Source organism: Mytilus edulis, chromosome 1, assembly GCF_963676685.1.
Source record: "Mytilus edulis chromosome 1, xbMytEdul2.2, whole genome shotgun sequence".
Classification (NCBI taxonomy): domain Eukaryota; kingdom Metazoa; phylum Mollusca; class Bivalvia; order Mytilida; family Mytilidae; genus Mytilus; species Mytilus edulis.
This window is the reverse complement of record NC_092344.1, coordinates 118,305,127-118,327,282: the sequence shown is the minus strand read 5'-3', so window position 1 is coordinate 118,327,282 and position 22,156 is coordinate 118,305,127. Positions and strand designations below refer to the sequence as shown.

Here is a 22,156-nt window from a genome sequence, read left to right as displayed (position 1 = left end):
TTACCTGTGACTTTTCTATCGTAGAATTATGTCGGTCACACATCGGACTGATATCCATACCACGTTCTCTTTCTTTATCTCCTTGCTGGAAGAATTCTTCCATCAGTCGATCAACTGATTTCTTGTAAATCTCAATTGGTTTGGTGGGGTTACTCAGATCTGAACAATGGACCATATTTTGTAACACCTAAAAATTAAATAATTAGTTTATAATAAATTCCATTAAATTAACTGTTTGAAAATCAGCATTTACTTCAATTACAACTTTAGTTATACATGCCTATTTATTAATAAATGGTTTTTTTTGTGTATCAAATCTAATTCCTTTGTACTTTCTATAAAAATTTATTTGTAATTTTAAGATAAAGTGAAACAAAAGAGTGTATAATGTTTTCTTCAGAAAATATCATGTCCAGTTGTATCAATCATTAATAAATTATTTATAGCAGTATCAGTTTTCATAATACTTGTATATTATAGAAAACATGAAAGAAATTAAGAGCCATTATCTCTGTCCTATTATCAAATAACTCATAGAAATGAGGACTTGTGCAGTACAGTTCTTATAAAACTTGTATACTCTAGTCACATGACCGGAAGATTAACCAATAATAAAACCACTGACCAAACTGATCTAGTCACATGACATGAAGACTAACCAATAATGAAACCACTGACCAAACTGATCTAGTCACATGACATAAAGATTAACCAATAAAGAAACCACTGACCAAACTGATCTAGTCACATGACATGAAGACTAACTAATAATAAAACCACTGACCAAACTGATCTAGTCACATGACATGAAGACTCACCAATAATGAAACCACTGACCAAACTGATCTAGTCACATGACATGAAGATTAACCTATAATAAAACCACTGACCAAACTGTGATAAACATTGGCTTCTAGAGCATTGTACCACTTACTGCGTAGAGAACAATTTACTTCCTTTCCATGAACATACGATGCTTTAAATTTAACATGTAAATATGCATGAAATGTTTGCCAATGGAAGTTAAGCAATAAACATGATAAAGCAATCATAATAAAAATTGTCCTTATATAATCATATTATTATTTTAAGTCATGAGATATTCGGTCTCCAAAGAGATAGCATTCTTTAATACTTAATTGTGTTATAATCATACAATACACGAAATAACATAAGCTAGTCATTTATTAGTTCCCTGGACACCAACTTCTTAGATTTCATCATTCTGTTGTAAGCAGGTGTGACTGGATAAATCTGGCCTTTGATACAGTCATTAAGTTTTATTTACCTGTATTTTATCTGTATAATTATCCAACATAAGCACACCCGATCCTGCCACTTTTTTTGTTTCTACCATTGTTTTCAAGTCTGCTAATAGACTCATGTGTTTTGACATGTCTGTAGCTAACACCATATCGATTACCATTTTTCTTAATGTCTGACGTTGTTTATCACTTAAATTGAGGAAAATGTTACAATTGTCTTCTTGTAAAAGTTTGAATGCTACAGCGAGGTGATGGTTTTCTAAAACAGACTCATCGTTATACATCAGTGCTAGTTCTGAACCTGAAATAAATAGATGTAAGACTGAGAGACATAAAACATTCAAACATATTTTGCTACATAGACATTTCTAAAAATAAAAATAAAATCTTTCTTAATAAGGAAATACATATAATTATAGCAAGCATGCATGGCTTTTGCTAATTTTTGAAGGCCTTACTGTGACCTTAAATTCCCAATTTCTATGTTATTTGGTCTCTTGTGAAGAGTTGTCTTATTGGCAATCATACCACACTTCTTACTTTTATATGTAATACTTAATCACAGTTGTCTTTTTTTCTGTACTTTTAATTTTGGTGGTATACAGCTATAGCCTTCTCTTTTTTGTTACCAATTTGTGTTCTTATCCAATTATTGTGCTTAATTTAATTATTAATTGAATTTTATTTTCTAATCTTACTTCTGATGTACAGTATTTCAGTACGATAATTTTTTGTATCACCATCATATAATTCTTGTAAGTATATTAAAAAATTATATTAATCTTTCTCAAATGAAAACTATGACATCAGAGAATTTAATTTGCACATTAATCCCAACTTCTTTACGCAAGTAGAAATAAAATCAATACAAAGTACAACTGAACTAAAAATGATTGATATATGAACTCATCTATAATCAGTAAAGTATAATGATGTAAATAAATAACGGGAAAATCTGTTGACAGCAAACAAAAAATGTAATTTGAAATGCTAATTTGATGTGTTGTGTCTGTAAGAGTAGAATCTTTGTGATAAATGTTTTGCCGGATGTTTCCTCCTGTCTTACGATCACTTTTTGAATGGTGTGTTTAGTGGACTAAATTTTGAATATTCAAATCATCTGCAGATATCAGTAAAGAGGTCAATTTCCAATATGAAACCATCTCTCATTATTACAAATTTCAAGTAGAAAGTAAGAAGAAAGACCATAAATTACTAATATAAAAGTTTGTCACACTCTGGAGTTCAATTAAGATGATTGTTGTTGTTGTTTTAATGCCACTATTTAGATCCACTTTCGGGCTACTTAATCAAGAGTGGCACCTATTACAGTATGTTAATTAAACACGCCAATGACCATTGTCCTTACCTGTGTGAACTAAATACTGATTTGTAAGCCCAGGATGATCTACGTCATGTATAGCACTTGCAAAAATGGCCGCTAAAACTTCAAGATCTGTGAACACATTCTGAAAACAAAGAACTTACTTATGACATATGACAAAAATTATACATTTAAATATTGTTTATATATTACACAAAATGGAAATCAAAATTTTTAATTGCTGTTTTAAGTCTTCTTCAGTGTAGAAATGTATGCAAATAAATAAGGATTGGTCTTTCAATGTTTTTTACCTGGTGAAATTTTCTAATTAAGGTGTGACAAAAGTTCAACAACCTTAGCTACCAAGGCTACAGGCAGTGTACCAGTAAGGATTTAATTTGGTCAGTTACCTACAATTTGTTTCAAGTGAACCTAAGATGATAGATATATTACCTCATATAGTGTAATAATATTTCATATGTTTACTGTACATGATAAACGTCCAGATTGTATGTCATATATAGTTTGATGTGGTATGTATGGCACGAACTTCACTGATAGAGTAAAACTATAGAAAAAAAGAGTATTCAATCAAGTATGCCAGTTTTAAGATGTGTTCTCAACATTTTGCCAGCTTAAAAACACCCCCCTCCCCCCAAAAAAAATAAAATAAAAATAAATATTTACGTCTAATGCCTGCGAGGACAGTAACACATGTGTAGATTGTGTGACATCAGCAGCATGTGTAGAATTATGATATGGGTTGTCACGGTGATAGTGATCTTCTAAATGCATCAGGTAGTTCAACAGTGTGGTAGCAGGAATCTTAAACATACTTAGTAAGTCTCGTTCCTGTAAAAATATTAAACATACTTAGTAAGTCTCGTTCCTGTAAAAATATTAAACATACTTAGTAAGTCTCGTTCCTGCAAAAATATTAAACATACTTAGTAAGTCTCGTTCCTGTAAAAATATTAAACATACTTAGTAAGTCTCGTTCCTGTAAAAATATTAAACATACTTAGTAAGTCTCGTTCCTGTAAAAATATTAAACATACTTAGTAAGTCTCGTTCCTGTAAAAATATTAAACATACTTAGTAAGTCTCGTTCCTGTAAAAATATTAAACATACTTAGTAAGTCTCGTTCCTGCAAAAATATTAAACATACTTAGTAAGTCTCGTTCCTGTAAAAATATTAAACATACTTAGTAAGTCTCGTTCCTGGAAAAATATTAAACATACTTAGTAAGTCTCGTTCCTGGAAAAATATTAAACATACTTAGTAAGTCTCGTTCCTGGAAAAATATTAAACATACTTAGTAAGTCTCGTTCCTGGAAAAATATTAAACATACTTAGTAAGTCTCGTTCCTGCAAAAATATTAAACATACTTAGTAAGTCTCGTTCCTGCAAAAATATTAAACATACTTAGTAAGTCTCGTTCCTGCAAAAATATTAAACATACTTAGTAAGTCTCGTTCCTGCAAAAATATTAAACATACTTAGTAAGTCTCGTTCCTGCAAAAATATTAAACATACTTAGTAAGTCTCGTTCCTGCAAAAATATTAAACATACTAAGTAAGTCTCGTTCCTGCAAAAATATTAAACATACTAAGTAAGTCTCGTTCCTGCAAAAATATTAAACATACTTAGTAAGTCTTGTTCCTGCAAAAATATTAAACATACTTAAAGGTCATTGTTTTTACCAACAATTTGATAAAGTTTAATGAACTTAAATCAAATAAATTAAGAAAAAAAAAACAATGATGCTAAGAACATTAAAATGTTTTGGCACCAATAAGAACTATAGCACTTGAAGTGTAAAATTTTAATCAGGTATAAACATGAGTGTTAATACTCAAAGTATTAGAAGTTGTGTCCAGTCATGCTGGTCAACAACAAAGGCATTATGCGAGTAATTAATGTAGATGACCGATGTGTCAATGACATCACATCCCTACAGCTCGTCTTTTATTTTCAATTATCATGTATTCTATCTGACAATGGCAAATAATCTTTGGTGTGAAACCTATCAAAGTATCATTTAATAATTATATATCGAGTAAGTCATGATTTCGCCTTCTTGGAAGCTAAACTGTACTCAGAGTAAATGACTTGGGTTTTATCGTTTACTTAGGAGGCAATGTACTATTAGAGTGTGGAAAAATCGTGACAACATATTACAAGGAGCCATATGATGAAATGTATAATTCCTCATGGCTTATTACCAGAACATGATGATCTTGTATAAATTATTGTTTTGAATTTATTATATGTCAATTAGTGATAAGAGAGAACAGACTGTCATATTACAGCATGGTATTTCCTCAGGTACTAAATGACTCCGCTGGTTATGCAAAAATCACTGACTTTCTGGTCACACTGATAACAGATCAATACTGACGTCAGTATCAAATGATCTAACCTCACGTTTCTACACCAAGCCTTATTCAAATTAGTGAAGGGATGTAAAGGTTTAAAAAAGATCTCTTTTGCATTGCCATCCTGTATAATCATTAACTATTCATTAGCACTTTTAGTATCTTGTCGTTTTATCATTTAGGGTTCGTCTTGTAACATGAACTAGTTCCAGAAAGAAACCAATAACCTAATCTTAAACAAGTCAGACCTTTTTCATCATATTTTGGTTTATGATATAATATTAAGGTTAAAGAAAACCTGATTTTCTGTTAGATACATTTAACATATATTTACATGACTTCTCAGAAGTGAAATGTACTCTACTGCTGTTCTTTATCTTACATTAAAAGTCTCCTTGATGAAAAAGTTCACCTCATTTGTATAATTCAATATAATTTTATTTTGATATTAATGGAATATCTTTTGATAATAATTTGTAGGATGATTTTAATACACATTTTTTACATAACCAGGATTTTTCTGTTTTCTTATCTGATAATTTGGAGTTTGCTTCTATCATCTCTCACATATCTTCAATTTCTCTTGGAAAAACTGCCAAATTTTAAAACATTAATTCATGAAATTTTACAGAAGCTGCCAAACTTCTTGGCATGTTTTAGAAAATTTTGATTCATTCATAGAGTTTAATTATCTAAGGGAATATCAGTACAGCAGCAAAAAACGTTTCAATCACAAGTTAATAAATACCAAGAGAAACTCAAGACAATGGGAACTGACGTCAACAATAATAAATCACTAGAAACATTAATATAGATACAGGTTAACCAAAATTTCCAATAAGTTAGACTGAAGTCATGATCAAGGACTATACAATGGTAATTAATAACTTTCTTTAAGGACAGATATTTTACTACATTACTACAGCAATCCTGGCTGAGATCAATCCGTTTCAGCACATTTCATAATACTATGTGTTATTTTGACTATGATGAATGAATGTAATACCCTGTTAAGGCAAGCCTATTTCTGCAGTGGGGAAATAATATAAACATAGCCTCAATGAAATATATTGAGGATAATCGTATATAAGTAAGTGGTCAGTTCTGACCAGAGTAATAACCTACCTGAAATATTTTGTAAGTAGTACAGGTTAGAGGTCGATTCCCAGAGTATTCAGCAATTTTAAAGACATCAGCACCCCATTTATTAATATCAGTTAAAGTCTGAAAATATAAATATGTACTCTTTATTGCCTAAACATAACATTTTAATATTGTTATTGAACATGTAACTGTTGAATATCTAATTATCAAAATAATGAGACACTGTCAACCATCAAATGTCAACCAGTCGTAACCTGGTGCATTTTATTACTAATTAACCAAGTTACCAAGATGTGCATCACAGTGACATGGTTTCCAATGCAAATATTGACGAAAGTAAATATCGGGGAAATTTGATAAAAGTCACTAATACAGCAATATGATTTAACCTTCAATATTGATTTAAAGATTTAAGAGTAATTAACAAATTACGTTATGAATACAGCAAGTATTTAACTGTAGAAAACTAGGTCAGTATTTACGTCATTACATATATTTGATTTACCTACGGGACCCATTGACAGACAATTCAAATCTTACTTTTACTTCAGGCTTTGTACTTAATACTTATTCAAACACAAATTTAATATACAATAGTCATTTCTTTTGTAACAAAGTATATTGACACATATATAACCCTTAGCAATTGTCCTTGACATTGGTACTACATTATAAGACCAATACTGTTGTATATATATGATATCAATATGTAATATTTATTCCTCACAAATGTTGCCACAATAATAAGTATTATTTTTACTACCAACTTGAACTAATTTTATAATACAATAATTCCACAATATATAGATAAAACACATGTTGACTAAAATTCAAATTTCTTTTCTATTAGTAATCAATGTAGTATGTTTTTAAAAATTTAGGTTCATTTTAAATAGTAGCAAGTAAACACATTGCAATCAATCATATAAATGTAAAGCTTGGATTTTTTCTTGGTTTCTTACGTAGTATAAATATCTATGCCAAAAGTTCAGCATGTGATGTTTTCGTGGGTACAAAGTCTGCCATTTATCCATTTTTTAAAAGAAGAATATAAATACCTGTGCCAAAAGGTCAGCATTTGTTGGTTCTACACCATATTTAGGTACAATTCCAGTAAAACTGTTCGCATGCTTCATTTTGCGAACCCCAATAATCTGGGTCATAGGACTCTTCTTTGAGTCTTTCTGTGGTTCTTCTTCTTTCCTTTTGACTTGAGGTTCATCTACTTTAACTGTTGGTAAATCAAGTTCTTGCTGCTTATCTGTAACAGAGGAAGTTCTCTATCAGATAAATGAATAACAGAAAGATTTCAAATCTAAGAAGGTGTAGAAATACCATCATCTCATTACCTACTTTGCTATCTTGAAATTTTATTTGCTTTCATAATGACTTAATTTTGTTAGGTAATGGATGTGTGTCCTTCATACTATTTTAGGATTATATATTTTTTTATTTATGTTAGCATTTCTCAGCTGTCGCCTTGTCGTCTGTTAAGGTGACATTTTCATGACCAATTCTACATTGTTTACATGGCAGGAGAAATGAATCTTCTATCTATTATCCTGAGAAGTTTTCATTAAATCCTATTCAATCTGCCAAGATCATACCAACAATAAGAGTTTGCCAAGTATTTGTTTTGGTCTCCCTCAATTTTACAATCATACAATACATTAATACACAGGAGGTAGAGATTCCCATGTCAAGTTTATGTTCGCTTACATTTTTTTAACTTGCATTAATGTAGATATGAAGTTTATATATAGTAAATTTACTACCAACATGAACTAGAATTTTATTTAATGAAAATTCTATGCACAGTTTTATATGAATAGGCGACATCTTTATGCCAAAACAAATGTGTAACAGTTTCCTTCTTGGCAATAGGATATATAGCTGACACAATTTGTTTGTTATTTTATTGTTTACCTCTTTAACTATGACATTTTACATTAGTTTGATAGTTCTATTTTTTTAAATGAAAATACATTAGCCTTCTCAGTAAAGAAAGGTAAGACCTTCAAAGGAATAAAAAAAGAATCATAGAAATCTTGATTTTAAAATAGTTTTGTTAAAACCTAACAGTATTTTTTGACTACCCACTTTTTTCCACGTAAACCTTGAGTACTGCGAGATAAGGTGGTTAAACTAGTTAGTAACAAGATATATTTATGTCAGCAGTTTAATCCATTTCCTGTACATATATTATAAGTCCGCGTATGTTTCATCCTTGCTGATTTCTATGTTGTACATGTAATTAATTTGTAACCTCATTAAATTACCTGTCTTTATGTTTCCTGTCGACACCTCTAAATGTCAACAGATGGAGATGTTAGAACAAAAACTTAGTTAGTACACAAAAGTCACAAATTTTACAACTAAATACTTGTTTTCATGCATTAATTCTGTGCATTTTACAACCGAAAGCCATGTAATTGATATGAATATACGAAGACAAAAAAGATGAATCACTGTTGTGAGATATACATAATACTACATGTAATTTGTAGACACAGCCCTGTTTCATTCAATAATTTTGATGAACATCTTGATTTTAAACTTTTCTGCACCAAAAATTTGGGAGCTTAAAAAAGGAGACAACAGCTTAGTCAACAGCCCCAAAAAAATCATCTTTTGATATCATAAACAGGTATTAAATAGGACATTTCTTTATCTATTTATTAGTTGAAGTTATTTATAAATAATCTATCAATATTCATCTTGAAAATCAATTGTTTATATTTTTAAGTAGTCTGATAGAAAAAATATTTCATATTTGTTTTTTGTTTGCTTGTCCTTACTGTGACAGTACTTAGATGCAAACTTGTTCTTAGATACAATACAGAATGGGGTTTCCCCTTCTGAAATGTCATAATTGAAATAAGTACATGTACATGTAGTTCCTTTTATTTATTGTTATTAGTTATGTAAAATATTTTGACCTAACACAAGGTACCTAACTAAAGAAAGTCATTGTTTTGGAATTCCTATTTCCTTGTGTGAGTAAAGGCACAAGACGACTTCATGTACTAATTTCTAGACTGTAGATCCAGTTTTTGCCAGCTTATGAAACTGGTCTTTAACTTATCCACCCCTATTATAATATATACTCCTATACATTAAGGTATCATAATTAAAGACTTTTTAATGTTTTGCATTAACATTTCCGTATGTGTAAGTGAAGGCATAAGATATTTATATGTCCTAGATTCTGGACTGTATATCCAGTCTTTGCCAGCAAAGTAAACTGGTCTTTATCTATTTCACCCTTATTTCAATAAATTTCCTTCTAAATTAACAGTAACTTATCAATAGTATTCCAGCGAATAAGATTACACATACTGTTTGACACGTACTTAGGAAAGTCATTTAGTGGCAAACTCAATACAGGTTTAGTTACTGAATACAGGTCTCTGTTATACTAAGACAAGGCAAATACGGTATTATAAACAAAACAAAAACTCCAACTTCGTAATCATTATCAAAAAGATTTTTATTTTGAATTATCCATATTCCTAATCAACGCTTTTAATCTTAAGCTCACATTGTTTCACCCCAGGTCCTTTTATAGCTCGCTTTTCTGATATAGGTTCTGCTTAAAATTTTATGTTCAAATTAGTCAACCAGGGCCTTTTATTAAGCTCACTTTTAAGATAAGATTGGCTAATTTTGCTCAAAACTGAACAATGCCTTTAATTGGTCACATTGTGGCAACCCCAGTTCCCAGGGCTTTCAATAATAGCATACTTTTACAATCAGGTTATGCTCAGTTTACTCAAAACTTTAAGTTACTAGGGCATTTTGTAGTCCACTTTAAGATAAGATTTTGCTCATGTTGCTCAAAACCTAATAATGCCTTGTAATTGTTGTGTCAACCCAAGATCTTTTATAGCACACTTTTACAATATGGCTTGCTTATTTTGCTATGGACCCTATGGTGACCCATTATTGTTCACATTGTGCCAACCAAACAGCTTTTATATATTTACAATATGGCTTGCTCATTTTGCTATGGACCCTATGGTGACCCATTATTGTTCACATTGTGCCAACCAAACAGCTTTTATATATTTACAATATGGGTTTGGCTCATTTTGCTCAAGACTTATAGTGATCTGAAATTTGAAAATCAGATAAAATTTCAAAAATAATCCCTGGACTATCAACACTATACTGTCATTGGTCAAGTGAAATCAATAGCGATGGTCAACAGCTTCCTGTTATTATCTTGGTCCTACGTCATTCACACTTTAGTCTTCCTGACATTTAATCTCCCCAGATCAAAAACAATGTCATTAAGAACAGTGACATGATGTTATATTATCAATCAATAGTTTTGAATCAAAAATTTACATAATACTTCTACAGAATATAAAGGGAACCATTTTTTAATATTTAAGTACCCGGTATATTTGAATCCATGTTTATTTATCAAAAATAAACTGATGGTTATCCAACATATATCTATAATATACTGTCAAGTCAAAGAATCGGAAGATAGGGACCCCAATCACAAAATCGACCACTGCATATATATTTTTACTGAGAAAAAACCCATATCTGAACTAAATTGTTACTACTTCCTATTTTTTAATTCATAATACATTTATTAATTTATCATATAATTCCATTTACCAATTTTATATGTAAATAAACAATTAGATATACATGAAGGCTAGATTAAATTCTATTAGAGGTACTTAGTTTGTTATCTAACAGGAAATGCTCATAGTGACCCTCAAAAGATTGATTTGCTTCAACATAAGCTACAATCTAAATTCATACTCAGTTTTCTTACTTTTAACACAATCATATTCCCATAAAAGAAGTAGTTTAAAACAAGCTAATGGTGACTATTTGTTACCAACTGAGTTCCAAGACCTATTGTAGTCGGGATAAAAACTCATGCCTTATACTCATTGACAAGAAGTTATTGCATAAAAAACAACATTATGTATTCTTTTGATATAAAAAGGGACATTATTTAGAAATGTCTCCGATTTTAACTCCTCCTCTTAAAACAAAACACAACAAAGTACTTTTCAACATGAACATTGTATAATAAAATAAAAAATCTCAAATGCAAAAAATTGTGTTTGTACTTAATGTTTACTTACATGATTCCTGAATGAGCTTTGATTTGTATTTCATTCCCTCAGAATGTACATAACTAGATAGTGTTAATACAGAATGCATTAGTACCATAGTGAGTTATTATAGTCACTAACAAATGTCTTTTTTTACTATCCTTCCTGTAATGTCCTAATTCAATTTTCACAAATGCACAGTTTCTTTAAAATGCGTCAGTATGTTTTTCGTAGTATAACATCCGAATTAAACTTAAGTATTTGTCCCCTTTCAACATAATGATCACTTACACAGTATGAATGAGATACATGTGGCTTACTATAATATATAGTAAGTGTCTGAGCATGCTCAGTGAAGAGGTAAATGTTTTATAGTAATTATAAGATTTCACCTGTACTTAGTCAGTAAAGGTAATTACTCTACTGTTTAGTGTTTACAAAATATATTGTATTGATTTTTCTCCTATTTAATGTAATAATTTTATAGGAAGAGAAATCAAAATGCAAATGAGGTGATTGATATTTGCAAACAGTGTTTTAGGAAAATATTTATTTCCCTATGACATATTTTCTTAGAAAAAGAACTCTGTCATTTTTGTCTTGTTTGTTTGTTTAAGAAATCAAACATGATATAAACAACTCCTTATCTTTAAAAATGAAGGTTTTTAAAAAAGAATATTAGATCGTACAAAGGAAAAAATGAAAATTGTATAATTTGGAGAGTTTTTCTTCAAAAATGACAAAAATGGGGATATGGAACATGAATAACTGTAAAAAAAAGTCCTATAAACTGACCTTTTTAAATCAGCTATAGACCAATTAAACAAATTCTGCTGTAAAGTGGAGTGTCTGCCTGATTTTTAAGTATAATGGTACTTGGAGTATAATGTTTTAAATTTCTTTTATAAATTACATGTGGATAATATTTTCCACACAATGTTATGTAATCAGTATTAATCAAAATTAAATTTCAAAAAGTTTAAAACCAATCATTAGAAATTTTGTAAATATTTGAACTGTTTTCAGTATGATGCAGGACAGTTAGAGATTTACAACGATATAGAAGTATCCCCATTACATTTGTATTACATTCAGTTTCTGAATTTATGTTATTTCTATTACCCACATTTCCTGGACTTAAATTCCATAGATTCTTGATAACCTTAGATGAAAGTTGTGGTTTTTCACTTTCAATGTTGGCAGTAAAGCCAGTTCTCTTTTCAATTATTTCCTTGGTACTTTAGGTTGGTATTCGTGCATTGTGACGTCAATAAGTTTACTTGCATAACTATTATTTAATACTCAAGAACTCATTAACTCTTGGTAAAATCCTAGTTTTTATAAATATTAATAGAGACGTGATATATATTGTGCATGATCTTGGAAGTCTAACTTATTATTGGCTCAACCTACATCTATGTTACATCTCAAAGTCTGAAGATAGTTACCACACAGATACTGTTCAAGTATAAGTACAAATCAGAGACTTAAAAAGTTACAACAACAGACACTGTACAATTAAATGAGAGTTCACATAGAAGATTAAACAATATACAGCCTTTAAAAAAACACTTTGTGGACTAAACACAACACACTCTTAAAAAACCCCCATCCAGAGTACCAAACAGCATGTAGCTTTAAAACACCATAAAATACATAAAAAATAAACTATGTAGTCATAAATTAAACACCTAGCCCCTGCAAGAATTTCTGAGAACTTAACACCATAAAATAGACACCTAGAAAGCTATACACCATTAAATAGATACCCAGAGAACTGAACACCATAACATAGACACCTAGAGAACTAAACTCCATAAAAAAAGGCACACAGAACTAAACACCAGAAAATTAACACCCAGAGAACCAAACACCATAAAATAGACATACAGAAAACTAAACACCACAAAATAAGACACAGAAAACTAAACACCGTAAAATTGACACCCAGAGAACCAAACACTATAAAATAGACATAAATATAACTAAACACCAGAAAATTGACACCCAGAGAACCAAACACCATAAAATAAGAAACATAGAAAACTAAACACCATAAAATAGAAACATGAAGACTTAAAATAGATACCTACAGGACTGAACATCATAAGCCATAAATTTAACACCTGGCCCCTGTTAGAATTTCTAAGAAGAAAATACCATAAAATTAACATCTAGAGAACTAAACACCATAACATAGACAACTGGAGAACTAAACACCATAACATAGACAACTGGAGAACTAAACACCATAACATAGACAACTGGAGAACTAAACACTATGACATATAAACCTGGAGAACTAAACACCATAAAATAGACAACTGGAGAACTAAACACCATAAAATAGACATCCAGTGAACTAAACACAATTAAATAGACAACTAGGAAACTAAACACCATAACATAAGACACTTAAAGGACTTAACCATAAAGTAAACACCATAAAATCGACACCTAGAAAACTAAACACCATATGGCCATAAGGATGAACAAACATGAATATTATGAAGTATAATGTTATGAAATCAACATTTCTTAAATGAATCCAACAGAGAAAACCAGGTTACAAGTCTCTCTGAGTACAAATTTTGTATCTACCAGTACATACAATTATCACAACACAACATAAAGGCTGTAACAAACTGCAATAATAACATTATAAAAGTGACAACAGCCAAAATGTCAATTACCGAAATAAACACAAAGCAAAGGAATAAATAATACTACCGACAATATTACAGAGAACATAACATACAATATTACAGAGAACATAACATACAATATTACAGAGAACATAACATTGAACTATAATGAAATGGAAAGTATATGTGGGTAGGAGGTAGGTATTCCCCTCATTAGAACTTGCACCCAAAGCATGATTTAATTTCTGATCATTTAATGTTTTATCAATTAGGTTGTTAAATCTTTGTTCACATTCCAAGAAATGGGAGTGTAAAAAATATCTTCCTGCCAAATTTATTTTACATGGATATAATTTCCTTCTCACTTATCTAGTTACTTATTGTTAAGTTATAAAACGTGTCTCATTTCTTAATTGTAGAAAAGTAACCTCAAACCTTATAATCAATATTATCATTTTTTTAAAGTAAGTTGTGAGAAAAAGATTAATTTCTGTGATGGATACACCTTTTATTCTTATGTTCTTGTGTGCAGATACACCATTTATTTTTTTATACTTCCAAAAAGAATTCATTTTAAAATTGAAAATCATTTCTGAATATATTTTTATCTGCTTCTTAAGTTTTGTAACTAAATGACAACAGTCTCTACAACACGAGATAATGGCAATGACCAATTTATAAGCATTTAAACAAGTGCAATTTTCACTCTCCGTTGGCGTATATACTATCGGTAATGACCTGACCAGTATAACCTCTCTCCGTTGGCGTATATACTATCGGTAATGGCCATTATAACCTTGTCAATCATCCAATTAACCTTCTCTAATCAATATCTATTATCCTTTTTAGTTCAATCACCGATGGATTAAATAGACTCTGTGGTACACCAGGATTAATTCAAGTGTTTGATATGGGAGACTTCCATTAAATCTTATAGGGCTGTTGAACTTTACTAATTGACCACTCATAGTTCAGCTTTATTGTCACATGACATAATTTCTTCTCTCTTTTATGCAAGACAAAATATAAGTACCCTAGGTAAAAGTGAATTTACATACGGACAATAAATGTCAATGCCATAACAGACAGTCCATTCCACTGATGTGATTTTAACAGGAAATTGGTGATTGCAAATGTCACAGGAGAAAATAGCTAAGTGAAAATTCCATTATCTTTTGGTGTTGGAAAAGGTCATTTCAGTGACTACATTAAAAAATGCAATTATCTTTTTGTTGATGGAAAGGTTGCTGTAGTGACACAGAAATGAGAAATCTAATTACAGCAGCATTGGATCAGAGCACTTGATTAGAACAGATTATTAAGGACAGACAAGTAGACATTTCAGGTTAAGGGGTCTGTCACTCCGATTTGACCATTGAAGACAGAAAAGTAGACATTTCAGGTTAAGGGGTCGGTCACTTTGACTTGACCATTGAGGACAGAAAAGTAGACATTTCTGGTTAAGGGGTCTGTCACTCCGATTTGACCATTGAGGACAGAAAAGTAGACATTTCAGTTTAAGGGGTCTGTCACTCCGATCTGACCATTGAAGACAGAAAAGTAGACATTTCAGGTTAAGGGGTCTGTCACTCCGATTTGACCATTGAAGACAGAAAAGTAGACATTTCAGGTTAAGGGGTCTGTCACTCCGATCTGACCATTGAGGACAGAAAAGTAGACATTTCCGGTTAAGGGGTCTGTCACTCCGATTTGACCATTGAGGACAGAAAAGTAGACATTTCAGGTTAAGGGGTCTGTCACTCCGATCTGACCATTGATGACAGAAAAGTAGACATTTCAGGTTAAGGGGTCTGTCACTTTGACTTGACCGTTGAGGACAGAAAAGTAGACATTTCAGGTTAAGGGGTCTGTCACTTTGACTTGACCGTTGAGGACAGAAAAGTACTTAAAGTAGACATTTCAGGTTAAGGGGTCTGTCACTTTGACTTGACCATTGAGGACAGAAAAGGAGACATTTCAGGTTAAGGGGTCTGTCACTTTGACTTGACCGTTGAGGACAGAAAAGTAGACATTTCAGGTTAAGGGGTCTGTCACTTTGACTTGACCGTTGAGGACAGAAAAGTAGACATTTCAGGTTAAGGGGTCTGTCACTTTGACTTGACCGTTGAGGACAGAAAAGTAGACATTTCAGGTTAAGGGGTCTGTCACTTTGACTTGACCGTTGAGGACAGAAAAGTAGACATTTCAGGTTAAGGGGTCTGTCACTTTGACTTGACCGTTGAGGACAGAAAAGTAGACATTTCTGGTTAAGGGGTCTGTCACTTTGACTTGACCATTAAGGACAGAAAAGTAGACATTTCAGGTTAAGGGGTGTTGTCACTTTGACTTGACCGTTGAGGCCAGAAAAGTAGACATCTAAGGTTCTGTCATTTCTTGCCTATTCTTTATCTTTACCTATTGACTATGGCATAGTCTGTCAGCTTTCTTAATGTTTACTTACATTGTAATTCCAAGAAAAATTTATATATTTGATAAATATTTTTTTTAAAGCTGTTGTACATTTCCGCATAAAAAAATCTTAAGATGAATAACTTCATTTTTGTAAAAAACACTTTAAACTCAAATTTATAAAAAAAAGTATGTAAAACTGTGCAAGATAGTAAAATCAGATATACACAGCAAAATTAAAATTAAATTAGTCTGAAAATGAAGACTTTACATGTTCCATGCGGTATCATTAGAGTTAAGGATGGCACTAACAGTTTACACTCATTCATGTCACAATAATCATTGTTAACAAAACAAAAAAAAAAATCACACTTAAAACAATACCTTTGACTTCTCTTCTCAGTTCAAAAGGTAATAAATTTGGCTTTTTATCTCAAAAAAAAGGATCAATATAAACTAAAATTTGACATCTGATTTTCATAACCCATCTGCTCTATCAAAAATTGACAAGGTAAGACACATAGTGACAAGACAGGAATTTTAACTGTACATTGTGTGTATTATCATTTGTTTTATGGGGCCTTGTGTTCTTACAAATGATAATATTTTAAGAAAACATTACATATATAAAAATAATAAAGTTTTTAGTTTTCATCCCAAGTAATGGAATATGGACCATAGGTGTACTGACTGCAGTACATGTCATTTTCTTATAAAAATCAAATTTTTCATGACATTAGAGTTGTCATTAATGAATATTACAAAAATATAAATATTAATGAATGGCAATTCTGCGTGGGAGAAATGAATAAATGTCAATCTGATCGACAGATTTTTGAATGCTAGAATTTTATGCACTTTAATAGACGCGACATTACCATATCATGAAGGCAAAAACCTCCAAATAAAAATAAGAGCTAAGTGGCAGCTGAATATTGGAAAAGTCACTCAAGAATAATGCACTGACCAGTTTAAACATACAAAAATATATACCCCCCCCCCCCCCAATAAAAAACCCCAACCAAAACTAACAAAAAACAAAACTAAAACAAACAATGCTTGCTTGGCTGTATAAATATGGCTAACTAGCAAGACCTCCACTGAAAAGCCAGATAGTATGCTAGGTTTCCTGATCATGTCATTAATCATCTTCGGAGAGGATGGGATCGCCTAAAATTCTGGTAAATACTCTTCAAAGAGATTCCTAGGTTAAGATGTGGTATGATTGCCAATGAGACAACTATCCACCAGAGATTAAAATGATGTGGATGAAAACAATTATAGATCATCCTACAACCTTCATCAATGAGCAAAAAATGTCATTCTTTGTATTTTTAGTTGTCTCCCTTTTATTAATTTTCCCGTACCATTGATTTTCAGTATAACTTAAATGATCCCAAATCCAGACAATAACTTTACAAGAACTATACATGTTTACATATAATAAATAGTCAATTTGACAGATTGATTCAGACAAAAAATAATCTTTATATGACTCAATTTATGAATGAGAACTTTGATTACACTGTAGCAACAACTTTTTTGAAGCTTTCAAACTAATGTCAACGGAAACGCTCATCAAAATTATATTTATTACTTGTTAATTAGCATCTGTTATTAAATATGCAAATTGGTTTTGCATCTCATTTGTATGAAGTTGAATTGAGAATAAGGAAACACTGATAGAGTGGTGGTGATAAACCTATTCCTCTCTCGGTGATAGATACATCCAAAGCTTGTATTGATTTTCATCTGGTTTCTCAGTAATTCTAACCTAGGCGTTTAAGAAAGTACACAAAAACAAGGTTAAAGTGAGAAGATGTTTAATTCTTTTCTGATCAAGTTAAGTCTGACATTTGATGAAACCTAAGGAATGCTAGAAATAGAGATGTCTTATGTGATGCCATTTAGTTAGATGAAATCCTACAAATTGTAAACCATACAAAAGTCTACTCTTTTGTCTCATTTCCATTAAAATGTCAGACAATATCATTTTACAGAAAAAGGGGCAATGTGACATACTACTTTATTTCAGGACCAACTCAAGTGACATAACTGAACCTAACATTTCAAACTTTCAAGTGTTGGCATACTAACTATTAAAGCACTTTTTTTCACTTGGAGAAGAAATTGCACTCAAAATCTTGAACATTTATTAATATATATCTTTGAAACTATAAGTTGAAGTTAGATAAAACATTTTACAAAATATGTTATTGCATGTGCTCTTGTTATTGGATAAATAGATTTGTGTTTTACAATCACACTTATCTTTTAAATATAAATCCTGATTACGTCACAGATCTAAAATTTTACTTTTAAAATAAATTCAATAATATGTACAGTATGTCACGTACATCTTTGATAGCTTACAACATCAAAACTATCAAGAGTATAAAACATCATTGATAGTCTGGCACAAATATTACGTCTAATTATTTCAGGGTTTTAAAGAAAATGTTTGTTATATTGGACTTTTATCAAGAATTTCTCCCCCATCACTTCTGTGTGCAAAATATTATTCTTTCCTGACATATGCATCTGATAAAATAATAAAAGGGAAAAGAAATTATATTAACTGACCCTACCACACTATACGCAACCAGCCATAGATATTGGTCAAGAAATGAGAAAACAGAAAACCTTCAAGCTATGTGAAAGAATAAGCAGAAAATAATTTAATTTATAATTTTTCTTTTTAATAAACAGCAAGTGGAGTCGTACTTCTTCACCAAATCAGATATCCCTATATTTTTGATACTTTGTTTTAGTTTATAATACTATATCAGTTTTCAGTCTGTCTTTTTCATGTCTGTACTCACTGAATAAAGGTATGAAAGTTTAACGTTGTATGTGTCTCATTCCTACTATCCTGGATGTATTACAACTTCACTCTTCAGTTGTCAATACTCACCTCAATATAGTTTTATGTATGTACAGTGTAACCTGACTAATCCAACACCTGAGTATTCCAACATCTTGCTTTAACAGACACATTTTCATGGTCCCAAAATAGGTCTATCCTTTCAGTAAAACCAGAGTATTCCGACACCCTGCTTAATCTGACATTTTTTTCTGGTCCCGCAGTGTGTCGGATAAGGCAAGTTCCACTGTATTTCATATATATTCTCCTGATTGCATGTTGACCACTTCATATAGTGTACTCACCTAGATATGTGTTACATATATATTCTGCTATTTGGTTTCCGGATTTACTTGATTCGGCAAAATGACTCAGTTCTCTGTTCAGCATACGTTTAAACTGGAAACAAAGAAAGATATGATATACAAGTAGTGCAAGACAAACATCAGTACACAAAACACATACAAGTAGTGCAAGACAAACATCAGTACACAAAACACAACATACAAAACTAAAGACTGAGTAATCTCAATCTCACCAAAAACAGTTGTGACTAGTACATGTTCAATGCATGAAAACAGCATGAAAGTTAAATTTAAATAGTTCTCCTTTGTGTGTTGACAGTTTTAAACAATAGAAGACAAAAATATTAAAAGTGGTATACATGTGCAGTAAAAGGTCTATTTCTTACCAATACATATTCAATAAGCAAGTTTATGATTATGCAATACTTTTATCCAAATATGCTAGTGTGCATGCTGAGCTGGTCAGCTGATCTGGTCAGCAGCATATACATTAGTACAAACAAAATTTATTCAATTTTTTCCCATTAATTTTTCTCATATGAAAAATGGAAAATAAATGGAGAATGATAAAAGTGATGCAACCGATATTCGAAAATGATCTGTGTTTTGTGGTGATGAGCATTGTGTATTTAATAGTTTCGTAACATTTGGTTGAGGCAAACTAAAGTTAGGCAAAAGAAATTAATTTTGGAATGACATAAAAAGTTTTTGTTTATGCCTTTTGTATGAATAAAAAGAGATGTTGGGTATAAATTACGAAGACAGTAACTAAATGGCAATAGAAAAAATGAAAACACAAATAGAGGTCAACCCACGCATCAAGAAAGAAAATTGTCCATAAAATACATCAAACTTGAAATTGCCCTAAAGTCTTTAAAACATTAGTTACATAATCCTACTTCTATATGATTACAAATCTAAAACAATTATCAAATTGTACCAATACTGAGTCAATACTATAGGTTTCCCCAGGTACAAGATGCAGTTTTGTGGTTTCCTCAGGTAAAAGTTATCTCAGAGACTATAGAGTTTTATGTGGTTTCCTTCCTGTCATGGGAAAAACCTATACCACATCGTAACAAAACAATGACTTGACGGACAGATATTTATTTGTAGGTCAAATCATACATGTGGTAACCTATTTTCTTCAGGGGGTCTTATCATCAAATATCTTACCACACAAATTTATCGTAAGATAAAATGAAATGATCATGATTAACAGGAACTTTTACTCGCAAGATTTTTTGTGAAATGAGTTGGTTTGTCAATCAACTTTATAATGTTGAACATCAGCTTTCCTTAACTTACATCAAACCTCAATACAAACATAAGAATGTACACAAGAAATGTCAGATAAGCCTCACAGTGGTGGATCCAGGGGTTGGAACCCCCCTTTTTTGGGAGATCAATGCATTAAAATGGGGACATATAGTTGGAACCCCCCCTTTTAAAAATGGCTGGATCCACCCCTGTTGAAATCTCATGCTACTTTCAAATGGAGTAGTGTTTAGGGTTCCTGACTAAGCCTTCTATGTGTAAGATTTAACTGCACCTTTATCTAGCACCTACCTTGCTTGATGCCATGTCACTGACAGATCTGTGAGTCTGTATGGTTTCTAGTTGATCCAAACACCAGTCCAGTTCCTCTAAGGTATCCAGGGCCATTTGTGAGTATTTTTCATCTGAAAAGGAAAAGCAGGTTATTACCATAGGAACTATTAATAACAAAGAAACATATACCTAATGCCACTCTTTATAATTGGATGACTTCTGCTGTCAATTCCATGGTTTACGGTTGGAATCATTAGCAAGAACATTGTATAATAGTAGTCGGTGTTTCAAGAATATTTCAAATGGTTCTTTTAAGCATTTAAAAAGAATCGCATTAAAATAGGAACATTATTACTATGTTTGAAGAACTAACAATCAAGAATTTGATGGTAACAAATATCAGTTTTTCTGATTAAACTCAGAATTGTCAGTAAAACTGCTTTTTCCGATGGTCAAATCTCCAAAAGATAGTAGCAACTCAAATATCAAACACTATAATGATATTCCTTGATTTCAATCTGAACTTTTACCTTGTACAGGGCATGACGGTGATAGCAAACGTATTGGCTGAATATCTATTTTGTTTTTACTATTGTGTTTGACAAAGTTTAATATGATAAATCATTACAAAATGATACCACCATGCATAAAATGAATACAATTTGTTCTTTTTTAAGAACAGAAATCCTATGGTGGTTTGGACGATCAGCCATCATCTGACAAAACTATTGTTATTATGCAATTTTCTTCCGTGAGGGGAATTAAAAGTACATGTTTCTTGGTTCATGCACCAAACAAATTGCAGTAATATTATGAAACTCAGCTTAACTAATATCAATATGCATATGCACTACTATTCGCCAACATTTTGACAAATTATATGCATTTTGACAAATAATGATCCCATAACATGATGTTGGAAAAAGTAGAACACAGTTATTGTTATGTTAAACACTCCATCATCTGCAGCCTGAAGGCAATAGTTTACTACTGGTTAGCTCTGTCGTACAAATCTAACCAGTCATAATGGTTGGTCATCATATTATATAACATAAGACTATTGTCGGCATAACGTTGGCATTGTACATGTAGGAAGTATATTATTCAGACTTACAAATTAACGATATAAATAATTCTTAATGAAGGATAACAAGGACAGATAATAAATATATAAGGAAGTCTTGGTAAGAATAAATTCACCCCAAAAGATAAAAAAAAAACATT

At 31.3% G+C, this 22,156-nt stretch overlaps 1 protein-coding gene across 24 annotated transcripts in view; it reads right to left on the bottom strand.

Moving 5' to 3' along the window:
• Positions 1–22,156, bottom strand: part of LOC139502669 (3',5'-cyclic-AMP phosphodiesterase 4B-like) — a 255,985-nt gene that overhangs the window by 2,998 nt on the left and 230,831 nt on the right. For all 24 annotated transcript variants that reach the window (XM_071292201.1, XM_071292250.1, XM_071292259.1 and 21 more), the window contains 8 exons: positions 20,951–21,063; positions 19,382–19,475; positions 7,134–7,336; positions 6,097–6,195; positions 3,277–3,441; positions 2,635–2,734; positions 1,289–1,566; positions 5–187 (listed from right to left, as the gene is read on the bottom strand). In XM_071292201.1, the coding sequence (XP_071148302.1) occupies positions 5–187; positions 1,289–1,566; positions 2,635–2,734; positions 3,277–3,441; positions 6,097–6,195; positions 7,134–7,336; positions 19,382–19,475; positions 20,951–21,063 (1,235 nt within the window). The remainder of the gene's footprint in view (positions 1–4; positions 188–1,288; positions 1,567–2,634; positions 2,735–3,276; positions 3,442–6,096; positions 6,196–7,133; positions 7,337–19,381; positions 19,476–20,950; positions 21,064–22,156) is intronic.